The 12670-nt window shown below is 47.8% G+C and overlaps 1 protein-coding gene across 1 annotated transcript; it reads right to left on the bottom strand.

Moving 5' to 3' along the window:
- Positions 1 to 375: 375 nt before the first annotated feature.
- On the bottom strand, positions 376 to 3716 carry LOC309838898 (vasculin-like protein 1). The gene has a single exon (XM_082680314.1). The coding sequence runs from the start codon at positions 2537 to 2539 to the stop codon at positions 1115 to 1117; it is 1425 nt and encodes a 474-aa protein (XP_082536440.1). The 5' UTR covers positions 2540 to 3716; the 3' UTR covers positions 376 to 1114.
- Between the last annotated feature and the right edge of the window lie 8954 nt (positions 3717 to 12670).

Raw genomic sequence — 12670 nt, 5'->3', positions numbered from 1 at the left:
CATTATTGTAGACATCTTGGGCAAAAGAAGTGACGTTTAAGCAGAGACTTGAGTAAAATAAGGGAGTGGGCTGCCATGCCTTGTTTGGGGAACAGTGTTCTAGGCAGAGGGAACTGCCAGTGCAAGAGCCCAGAGGTGGGAATAAACTTGGATGAGGATTTAGCTCTCCTACCCCTCCCACCTGCACATGTACACGCCCCCTTCAATCTTCTCAATATTAAATTATCTAGAATGTGTTACGTCACGCATTCTAGATAAACTAGTAGTTGGTCATTACCTTATTAAGTTCATGCAAATATTGTTCACTGCTAAGCCACATGCTGTACTCTGGTTATATTTTTGCTCTTATACATCCTTTTTTTTTTTTTTTTTTTTTTTTTGATGCAAAATATTTATTCCAAGTTAGTTATTTTATGCAGTAGTTTTCCCCCTCAACAGACTTGTGATAACCACATCTTTTAAATCTGTAAATAATGTTATCAAAATAATCTTAATCTTTGAAATCTCACAAAAATGTATATTTTACAATCCACCCTGAATATCAAGGCTGCAAGAATAACACATTTCCTATATCCAAATATTTTACAGCTGTACCCAGAAAGAAAAAAAAAGTGAAAAAACCATATATGCTGGGTTAAGGGCTAATGTTACCCGAGCAGCCAGAAATAAAATAAAATATCCAAATTATTAGCATTAATTTAATACAATTATAACTTCAATAGTCACTTTGTCATTGACAATGATTGCTTGAGCACAGGGGTGAGTGCCCCAAGGGCTGGTAGTAGAAGCTGCTGCTGCAGACCAGTGTCTCCTCCTCTCTGCCCTGCCAGCTCCCACCTGTGCATCGCCCCATATATACTGTGTGTATGTGTGTGTGTTTTAAAAATCTTTCCCACCACATGAAGTTCTATTAAGCAGATAACAGGGAAGAACAACAAAAGCTAAACAAGCCAATCGCTCGCTCTCTCTTTGGGATATGATTATTTCCCTTGTGCATGAAGTATTCAACAACAACATAAGAAAAGGAAAAGGAAAAGAATGATTTCTTCTGTATAACCCCTAAATGCACAAGCTGAGTTTACTGGGTCAGATTTAACAGTAAGCATTTATAAGCCTACTTCCAGGCATCGTCATCAGATGTTTCACTGCTACTTGTTTCCGTGTCTGAGTCCTCAAACTCTGCTTTACAAGTGTTTCTCCAAGGGGAGAATAGGCTAGAACTTCGGCTCTGCAAGAAGCCATTCTTCCCAAAGCCATTTCTTCTCAGCTCCTCTGTCTTCATGTGGAACTCTTTGAGCTCATCCTCTGTGAGGGGAAGGCAATTCTCATCATTTTCAGGATACTCCTGCCATCCCATTGCTTTCAATAACCTGTGCTCTGCTTCCAAAGAGTGAGAGAGGACCTCCCCTTTGTCTTCTACGGGGAGATCAAGACCATTCTGATGACAGCCTTCCTCTCCATTTTCTTTTGGTTCAGGTGTGCTGTTGTCCTCTGAATCCTCCAGCTTCTCACAGTCTCTGCTCTCTGAGAAGTCTCCATTCCGGTCATCCTTCAGAGTCTTCAGGAACTCGCTCTTCCTGTCAGTAGTTCGGCGGGTCAACTTGGTCAGACGAGAGGAGCTGATCTCAATTGGAGGAGTGGTGCTGGCGGGGCTCTCTTTGGGAGAGCTTAAAACTATACCACCAGCCAGTACTACTGGTTTGGTAACAGAGATTGGACTGGTAAAAGCAGACTCCCGGCTAGAGGAAAGGGATCCTGATTTGTGTTCCATTCTGTTAGCTTTCCACGCACTGGGCTTGGATGGAGGTGGTACAGGCTTAGGAACCAGGTTCTTATAGACACTTGGAACCATGGTTGACAATTTGTTTCCATTTGCATGGTGAGATCCTGGTGAGGTGAATGCAGCAGAGAAGGCAGCAGCAGGATCTTCTTTGGAAACTTTTTTGATGACTAGCATTTTGGAGGGCTGCTTGGCACTAGGTGGGTTTTCCCACACTCCAGAAGGGGTCCCAATAGGTCTGCATGGCTGATTCTGTTTGCCAGCTTCTGGATTCAAAGAAGGAAAGTCGTCTTCTTCAAACTGCAACTTTTCTACCTTATCATCTTTCTTCTCTTCTCTAATCTCTGTAGGTGGCTTTTCCTGAAAGGCACAGCCTTTCCGGGAGTGGAAGCTGCCATTCCAGTGGCGATGGTTCCCTGTGCCACCCCCACTACGCTGGCTCATGCCATCGTGACCTCGGGAAGAGCCGTGCCAACCAGATAGGTTCCCTGTGATTCCAGCATATGCCCCCTTAGAGACACCAGAGTCCACGGAATCGTGCCGGAACAGGGAGGGCTGGTGCCAGGAATCTCCTGTCGTTCGTAGAGGTCCATTGTTAAAAAAGCCATCAGAGGAATTATGTCGACGACGGCTTACTCCAAATCTACCATCTCCTCGGGGTAGGTGCTCTCCGTGTTTTTCGAAGGTGGCTGTAGGTGACTTAGCTGACTGTGGTGTTGAGAAATTTAGCCAAGCAGGAACAAAGTCATGCTGCGCCATTTAGGTCCAGTGTCTCTTTTCAACAAGGTGAGGCATCCAACCTCATGGCCAGGATCCCAGAGCGTAACCTCTGTGGTCCTGTTTCCTGAACTCCTTGAGTCTGCCGGCTGGATTTCCACGAGGTTCTCTTGTTAAAAGGGTACTTAAAATTAGGCTGGCCGGCAGCACACCTTATGATGAAGCACAAAGAAGCCAGGCTCTGTGTGGATCAATTTCTCAGTCCCCTCAATTGCTCATCTTAAACTATCTAGATCCTGACACGTTTCCAAAAGGCGAAAGGGGAAAGGGGAAGGGGGAGGGGAACATAAAAAGTATTTGTTACATTTAAAAAATAGGGGGAAGGGGAAAGAGCTATATCAATGTTCACCTCATTCAACTTCCTTGAGTGATGGCCCTATGATGTTGCTTAAATAGATAATACATGGACATTTGCACATTGAATGCAAACACTGTTCACAAAAAGGTCATAGCTTAGAAAGACAGATGGACTTTTGTTTGGGCAAATAATATCATTGAAGTGATAGATCAAAAATAAAACACTGAAGAGCTATAAAAGATCTTCTGAGTAATCAACTCTAGTAGCAAAACATCCACATTACAAAGCCCTTAATTTACAAATCTCATTATTCTTTCACAGCTGCTAAAAATAGTGTGTAGGTATGTATTTATACTTGACTTATCCTTCAAAATCTAAGGACATAAGAAACCTGTTTAAAACAAACAAAAAATCAGACAGGAACTTGATATGATTTTCCCTCCTAAGAACAGCAGCTCTCAAGGCAAATTTCTTAGTATAAAGCTCTCAAATGTTTCTTCTATTTCTTTGGTCTTCACTATTTATAAATTCACAGCAAAATTAAAACAAGTAGAAAGATAGGGCTTAAGGAACAGTCATGGAGAAAGTTCCAAACTGAGGTTTTCTTCTCTTCAGTTTTCTGTATTTCACTCGTTCTGCCCCTTCTTGAAGACTAAGCTGAGTTAATGGAAGGTAATAAGAATCTTCTGCTTCAGTAGAGAAGTCACTTTGCATTCATGTCCATCGTTATTCAATCATTTTAAAGGCCACAGGAATCTATCACGGGCAGCGGCAGGGCTACAGCTAGGGACCAGTCGCGGCGTCTGAGGGTGCGTCCCCAACTTCCTGATCCGGCAGAGGTGTAGAGCCCACAACCATAACAAAGCTCTTCCCAAAATCTATACATCCTTTTGTTTTGTTTTTCCTAGAGTTAGAAATTCTTTTCATTTACTTTACTTAGTATTGATCAGGATTTGCTCAGAAAAGCAAACCAATGGTTTTTTTTTTCGCCACGGCAGTGAAGGCCCAGAATACTAACCACTAGGCCACCAGGGGACTCCCTGCACTGTAACGGTTTTTCTGTTGTTGTTCTACTTTTACTCCTGGATCTCTTTCTCCAGAAGCTTTCTGTTTTTCTGCTCCCTTCTTTACGCATGTCACTTGACTGTTCTCTTGGGGCTTTTTTTCAGTTTCTCTGATGTCTCACTGGTTTCCTGGATCTGGTCTTCTTTCGTGGTTTACTCCTGCCTCCCTCTTCCCCTGAGTTTGTTTTATGTATATGTGTGCGTGTGTGTGCGTGTGCGTGTGTGTATGCATGTACGTGTGTGTGTTTGTACGTGTGCGTGCATGTACGCACGTGTTTATATGTGTGTATGTGTGCACATATGCTTTATTCCTGAAACTCCTCTTCTGGTACCTTGTAGGAAATAATGCATGGGAGATAGAACACTTACTCTCATGCCTGAAAATGTCTCAAACTTGGTTGATGGTTAAGCGTTTAATTTTTTTTTTTTTTTTTTTTGGTGGTATGTGGGGCTCTCACTGTTGCGGCCTCTCCCGTTGCGGAGCACAGGCTCCGGACGCGCAGGCTCAGTGGCCATGGCTCATGGGCCCAGCCGCTCCGCGGCATGTGGGATCCTCCCGGACCAGGGCATGAACCCGTGTCCCCTGCATCGGCAGGCGGACTCTCAACCACTGCGCCACCAGGGAAGCCCCCACTGCGCCACCAGGGAAGCCCCCAAGCGTTTAATTTTGATTGACAACTGAAAATCATATTTTCCCCAGAACTTCCAAGGCCTTCAAACATCTGGTATTGTTCTTGAGAAATCCAATGACATTCGGATCCTCATTTCATCATATATAACCTTCCTTTCTCCCTCCCTCTCCCTCCTCCTCTGCTTACTCCTCATTCTTTTCCTCTCCCTCTCTCTATCCCTTTCTTTCAACTATCATTTCTATCCTGATTGTGAAATTTCATAATTAGGGTTTCCTGTTCTGGGCCTTTTTTTATACACTGCATTGGTTATTAAAAGGGCCCTGTTAATCTGTCCAGATCGAAATTTTCCTATACTGTTTCCTTTATGTCTTTGTTATTATCTTCCCATCCATTTTTTCCCTGTTTTCTTTGTATGGAACCTCTTCTACTAGTTAAGCATTGGACCCCCTGAACTGCTCATTGAATTCTCCTATCAGCTTATCTATAGCTCATTTGTTTGTTTCTTCTCTTCCTCTTGCTTTTTAAAAGTACTTTCTGGGATATTTACTTGATTTAATTGAATCTTCCACTAAGTTTTTAACATTTTAACATTAATTATTTTAAGTTTGTTTCTTAAAGAGCTTTCTTATTCTCTAATTGCCCCATCTTGGTATTAGAGCATTCTGTTCTTGTTTCGTGAGAATGGTACCTGTGAAATGGGGGTTATAACAACACTTACCTGAAAGGTCAGCTAGATAGTGCCTGTAAAACGCTTTGCTGCTTCCAGCACAGAGTAAGGGCTCAATAAATTGGAGCAATCGTCAGTATTATTAATATAATTAACATACTATCGTATTTCTCAGAGATAAGAACATCTCTGTGTTATCATCATTACATCTGAGTTTAGACCAGATAAGAACAAGACCCAATTATTATAGAGAAAAGTCAAAATGATTTCCACCACGTTACGTGTTAAATCGTTTATTTATAATTATTTTATTATTTATCATTTTATTATGTTATTTTATTCTTTGCTATTTATTTATGAAGCACCTACTACACAGCTGGTGCTATATACTGTAAGCCCCATGGGAACCAGGCCACAGAAGAGTGAAAGTGCAGACTCTATCTTTAGGGAGCTTACACTTCAGCCAGAGAGAATAGTTAAAGAACAGCTAAATACTGAGTCATTAATTACTGGATGAAGTGAAACAGGGATGAGCAAGGAGATGGTATGGGGGTTAGATGAGGGGAAACGTGGCTTGGGGGAAGATGTGGAATTGGTCTGGGCTTGGAGGATGAGACGGGGCCAGAAGCACCAAAGGAAGGACAGGGTCAGAAGCAATGGGAACACCCTTTCCGCACCCAGAGAGGGAGGGGAAGCTTTGTGTTTACAGATCACAGTGAGAAGGCGGGGGGGGGGCAGGGGCAGCAGAGGTGGGGTGTAAGGTTGGATGTTGAGGTGTAATCAGATCGTGACCGGCTTAGAAAGCGTGGCGGAGGGGCTGACAGTTAACGTTGCAGACACTGGCTCTCCAGGCGGGAGGATGGCGGGGCGGATGGTGCAGCAGGTCCCTGTGGCTTTACTCCGGTCCCCATCTCATCCTCAGCAGAAGGAGAACTCAAAGGGAAAGTTCCCAAACTCGCCTGAGAAGCTGAGTGATGGGATGAATGAAAAGTTGATGTGGGTCATAAATATTGTAGGAGAGAATGCACCAGATTCACTTAAGGATAAAGTTCAGGGAGAAGCCTACCGCCACGGAGGGAAAGGGTTCCTTGGGGGAGAGACGGGGAGGGAGTGGGATGCCTATCGGGGGTTCCGCGGTGCCACTCCCAGTATTTGGGGCTCCCGGGTCCTTGGAGAAGCAGCTGCCGCTCAGTGATGCTCTTGGTGGAACAGAATGGCCAGTGTCCATTTGAGGAAGGTCATGGGGGCAGAGATGCTCCGTCTCCCTCAGCCTCAAGGCAGCTGCTCTGCATTCCTTTCAGCTTCCTCCAGGGGAGATGCAGATGTGACCCCAGAGAAGCTGAGGTCTCTGCGGAGCTCGCTGATCCCGGCTGACACTGGATAGCCCTCCTTTTCCACCAGCCCCAAAAGCTCTTCCTCATTAGGCCTCTCCACGGGGACTGGGTGGAGTCCACAAGTCTCTGTGACCCTAGGTGGTCCCCTAGAGGTCAGAGTTCCGGGGCTCTGAGTCATTTTTCTGATTTCCTCTTTGGTCCACATGCACCTCGGAGCACTGGTGCAAACATCTTGGTGATGAGTCTTTGTAACCAAATACCTGCTGGTGGACTCTCTTCCGAGGAGCACAGACAGTAAAGGGTGGGAGGCGGAGCCTTACCGCCGGCTCAGGGGGTCAGCCACCCTGCCACATCCCAAGTGACTTCTCATCACCTGTCCCTGCTAGTTTATTTCAGGAACACTTGAGATGGGTGTGTAGTGTGAGGGGAATAGTTAAAAGCAACCAAGGCAGGGGTGGGGAGTGAGAACAGTCTTGCTGGGTGGTGTGCTGATAAAGGTTTATCAGCTCTTGGGGGTAGGGGTAGGGGAGGCACCTTCACTGGCAACGTCTGCTGATTTCTGTGTGTTAACACTCTCACTGTGACCCAGGTCATGTCACCAACAGGATGCCAGGCGGCTAACACAGTTCCCCAAGATGTAGCAATAGACTCACCCAAGCTGGTAGGCACACGCCTGGTCCCACTGTCTCTGGAAGCTTAGAAACCTGAGTTGCCATCGTGCTTTCTACCATCAGCCACAGCGAGACTGGGTATCTTGCCTCCCTGTCCCTCAGGTGGCCAAGAGTTTGCCTTTCTCTGGACCCACGGTAGGTCATCATGATAGAAATTAGAAACTGGAAACGCAGGGGAGCTTTGGAGAGTCCCTCTGGGCTCACTGACTGCTGATGGCATAAGAGTCAGATGCAGGAAGGAGGGAGGGGCTGGTAGGAACCCCTGCCATTGCCTCAGAGACTGAGGGATGGACTGGCTGGCAACTGGTCCAGCTCTCCCTGCCTACCAGGGATGTAGATGGCAGTGCCTCCCACTGGCTGAAAGGTTTCGGATACCCCTGCCAGCCCTCTGAGTCTGTGTTGATGACAGCTACCACCTACCCAGCTGCATTACGGGTCAAGCACGGCGCTGGCTGCAGTGTAGACCTCATCTCGGCCAGTCTCACAGCCACCCTAGGGGGTAAGTGCGATCTCGACACCCCCTTTATACACAGAAACCGAGGCTTGGATTAAATAACGTACCCAAGGTGATACAGTTGGTAAGTAGCAGAGCTGGTTCTGTTTGACAAGAACTTGCCTTCCCAGCCATAATACATCTCACCAAATGCAAGGTCCAGGCCTTTTTCGGAGCTCCGGACAGTCAGGTAACGTGGACATATCCCCCGCCAATTCTTATGTCTTGTTCTCTGCAGCAGAAACTCACAAGACCTCGTCAAACTGCCACCCCGGGGCCAGATCGCCATGTTCAACCCACCCAAGGTCATTTCCATCTCCAGTCCTGTGGCAGTCAGGGAGGCTTGTGGACCCTGAAGATGGAGACAAAGTCAGGCAATGTCTCCCTCTGTCACGGGAGCAAATTAAGTTCTGCCAAAGGTGGAGAAAGGACGCACCCTCAGGAGCAGTGGGTCTCCGCGTGCCTGGTGAGAACAGAGGCTCGTAGCTCTCACCACAGAGCGCAGGCGCGTTCTAGAAGGCTGGCAGGAAGACACCAGTGCACAGAGTAACTAATGCACGATAAGCTACAGTCTTGTGAGCTGTGAGATGCCATTGGGAGTCATGTCACGACGGCAGAAGACCTTAATGACTGAGGAAGAATTAGGGGCCTAAGCAGAGCCAACTGAAGCATGTCAGGGGGTCTCCCCCAACTGGGGGAAGAGGCAGTTTCAAGCAGCCGATACTGGCTTTGTAAACAGAAGGCTCCCGACCCTGGACAAGGTGACTTAATCAAGCTTTCCTTGCTCGCTTGACACATCCCATGAATTCTGAGACTACGAGGCATATCCTGGTACCTCCTTGTCTTTTTAGCATCCTCCCCTCTACCACATCAGACACATTACTCATTTCCCATCCTCTGTGTCTTTGCTCACCATCCCCAACCCCTTGGGTACAAACCTTCACACTTCCTTCAAGATGCAGCCCGAACGCTGTCTCTCTTGTTTCTGATTTCCTCCCCACTCCCTCCATCCCCTGCTGGAAGGAGTTCTCCCCCACCCGCATTCCCCTAGCAGATTTTCTTTTTTAAAAAAATAGTATCACCTTCTCATCAGTATCACATTTATGTGTAAGAAAGCTTCTTGAGGGCACAACCGAAGTACAGTTTATTGCTGCACCCACCACGTGTCTGGCTTGGTGCCTGGCGCATAAGAAGGACTCAGAAGATATTTGTTGAGTAAGACTTTAAATTTTATTTTGGGGTGATCCTACCCTCCAAAACTTAAACCCGGGCCATGACCTCAGCGGGTGATTCTACAGGACTTGCTGCTCCCATTACGAGGATTACCCATCAGTCCTTTGTGAATTTGATGATTATGCATTCATTCCCAAATACGTACTCATCCTTAGATGAACCAATAAAATCTAATTTAGTAATCTGTAAAACTGAGACCCAGACAGACCATGACCCTTGGTAATCCTACCACAAAAAAACACACAGAAGGCACAGCCTAATACAGAATCATGTTCCCAGTTAACCTTCTGAGTGTCAATCTTTCATAAAACTTTTGCATTAGATGCAAGAGCCTCAATTAGACAAGGAAATTCTGCGGTAATATGTTCAGCGCCACACTTCAAAATGATTAAGCGCAGCGTCTAGCCATGGAGGGGATCCCAGACTTTTCAATGTGGAGTTGTGTGTAATTTCAAGTACCTTTTCTTGGTCTGCCTTGTAAAAGTTGCCTCTGTTGGCTTTAATTTCCACTCAGCTGAGTAGCAGGGAAGGAGAGGGATGAGTATCCAAAGTTACAAAGAGCATCTGACATCCAACAGAGGGAAACGCAGCGCCTCCAGTGCAAAGAGGAAGAGGAACCCAGGGCTTCTTATCACGGTGCCCGAGGCCCAAAGAGTGATGGGAAAACTCAAGAAAAGAGAGAGAAGCAAATCACCTGCCTGTGCCCAGCAACCACAGCAGCCCCAGAACACCTCCTCCAACAAGCCTGGTGGGGCCACCAGCTCTGAGTCTGTGCCTGCTCCAGCCTCCAGACCACACAGCCCAGGAGCCCAGCACCCCGTGTTAGTATTTGCAAGCAGATCAGCTGATCCTTGCAGTGCCTGGAGGAGAGAGACTCACCCCACCTCTTCCTGGGCTTGACATTGGATTTGAGCCTCAGGATGAGGGAGGAGGTTGAAGATGCTTGGTCCATCTCCCCTCATCCCACCCTGAAGGTCACCTGCAGCTTGGTAGACACGGCTTGCATGTGCTGATGTCTTCTGCATCAGTCTCCCATTGTTGCACAGAGAACCATCACAGAGGTAGCAGCTTAAGACAACGCACATCTCTTCTCTCACAGTCCCCGTGGGTCAGGAGCTGGCTCAGCTCAGTTGGGTCCTCTGCTCGGCATCTTGCAGGCTGCTATCCAGTTGTCAGCTGAAGATGGGGTCCTCTTCTAAACTTACCAGTTGTTGGCAATATCCAGTTCCTCATGGTTGTGGTTATAGGGCTGAGGTCCCCATTTTTTTTGCTGGTCATTGGCTGGGGTCACCCTCGGCTCCTGGAGACTACCCTCCGGACCTCAAGATGGTAGTTTGCTTTTTCAAGCCAATGGGAGGGGAGAGCGTGCACTACTGCTTCTTGTCTTTTTCAAGAGCTCACCTGATTAGTTCAGTATCACTTAATGATGGTGCTTAGAGTCAAAGGATTGGGGACCTTAAATACATATGCAGCATCTCTTTTGCCACATAATGTAACACCAATCACAGGAGTGATATCCCATCATCTTCACAGCCCAGACCACATGCAAGGAGATGAGATTAGACAAGACGTGTCTCCAGGAAGAGGGATTCTCAGGGGCCACCGTAGAATTCTGACTACCACCATTTCTCACCTCAAGCTCTGGGTCTCTTTGCTTGAGGGATTTCTCTGGCCACAGGAACATTGGGGGTACACTAAGTGCAAGGGATAACCTCAACCAGTGAAGGAAAGGCTGGTGGATAAATACCCTGGCTTCCAGGTCCCTTGGTGAGACAATTCTGAGGTGTGTGTTCCCCAGTCTCAAAAGGCAACCCTGAGAGATTGCAGCCCATGTTCCTAGAGGAGCTACTCACCCACAAATGTGCCTTCTATTGTCTCAATTCTCAACTCCCCACCACACTTCCTGGGGTCATCTCCTAAATCCAAGACTAGCCCCCAAATCAGTATCCCGGAATCTGCCGTTGGGGAAACCTTATTAAGTCAGACTTGACCTTCATTCCTCGTATCCACTTTGCCTTTCCTGTAGCAGCCCTGTCAACCTTTCTCCTTCTCCTCAGGTATCAGCCACCTGCCCTCACCCCTGCCCTCCTGAGGCGATGACCAGCCTGTCTGATGGAAGCTGGGAGATGAAGGCTGCTTTGGTTTCCTTCCTTCTCCCTCAGGTTTCCTTCCTTCTCCCTCAGGTTTCCTTCCTTGCCCACCGCTCTCAACCCCTTTCCCCATGTGCAGAGACAGAAGGGCTCCCCACCAGGTGGTCTTAGATTCCATGCCTCTCTTTCTCCCTGGGGACTCTGCCTGCCTTCTACCTTGCTTCTCTTCCTCACAAGGTCTTCTCCCTCCCACCGACATAAATAAAATCTCAAGTCTCCCCTGAAGTAACTCCTTCTTTGGTTCGGCTGCCCCCAAATGCTTCCAGCCTGACACACCTTCCCTCAAATCGTGGTCTGTGCCCCCAGCCTCCACTGCTCCAACGCCAGGGGCTGCCCAAGCCCGTGAGGCTGCTTCTTCTCTCCCAGCCCCACAGAAACTGCATCCCCAGGCACCGAGGGGCTCCCCTTGCAGCATCCTTAGCTTTTCTTGGTTTGCTTCTCCATCACTTTGTTGTTCCTGGAGGATTTGAAGATCCTATTCCTTACTGAAACTGTCTCCTCTCTTTGTCTCCATGAAAGTGAGTTTTTCAGTTTCCCTCCTTCCCTGACAACTCCTTGGACAGCCTCGTCTTCTCCTTTCTTCCCCATGCCCGAGGGTTGTGCTCCCCAAGCCTCCACCCTTTCTCTACGCATGCCCTCGGCAGCCTGCCGTCCTATTGCCTACCTGGCTCCCCACACTGCTGCGCGCTCTCCTCCGGCTTCAGAACCAGTTTCATCCTGAGTCAGGGACGAATGGGTCAGTGCAAATGCACAGTTGCAGAAATGCGGCGCCAAGGCAAACGGGCTGCTGATGGGCTTTGATGGCTTTCCTTGTTTTGCGGAGACTCCACTTTGTGTGACCGGCTCCCCACCCTGTCCCTCCAGGACCAGAGACAGCAGCAAGGGCCCACGTCGCTGAGTGTACCTGCCAGGCCATGCTGAGAGTTTCTACGTTATTTTATTCGGTTTATTTCATCCTTATGAGGTCATGTGGGATGAGAACTCTTTTCTCCACATTTTACAGATGAGTAAGCTGAGGCCAGAAGGGTTAAGTGTTTAGCCCAGGTGGGTTCCCAGCCCCCACTGCCTCCTCATTTTTCTGTCCACACCACCTTCCCACATCCTCCACTGCATCTCCAATCCCTCTCCTAAGCTTTACACCCATGTGGTCACTGCCTGGCAGATGCGTGAGCCATAGGCTGCCAAACGGTGCAGAAGCAGACTTCTAATCTACTCACTCTACCAGGCTCTGTCCACACTGCACTGGAGTCCTTCTTAGCACCCTCCACAGCTCTTCACTCTTTGGTGACAAAGGCCAGCTTCCTTCCCAGAGGCCCTTGGACTACAACCCCCATCAGACTTCCCAGCCCCTTCTCACCCCTTCCCACGTGGTCCATGCAGACACCCCAACTACTCACTGTTCTATGAACGCATCATGCGCTCTGCCTCTGGATTTTGCACATGCTCCTTTTTCTATTGAGAATACTCTGCCCTCTTTCCCAGATAGACTCCTATTAATCCTTCAAAGCCCAGCTCAAATGCCCCCTCTCTGGACAATCTTCCTTGTGCTTCACTGGTTCCACTGTGTTACC

This window comes from Grampus griseus (genome assembly GCF_964374135.1).
Source record: "Grampus griseus genome assembly, chromosome: 21".
NCBI classification, from domain to species: domain Eukaryota; kingdom Metazoa; phylum Chordata; class Mammalia; order Artiodactyla; family Delphinidae; genus Grampus; species Grampus griseus.
This window is presented reverse-complemented; position numbering and strand designations above follow the sequence as displayed.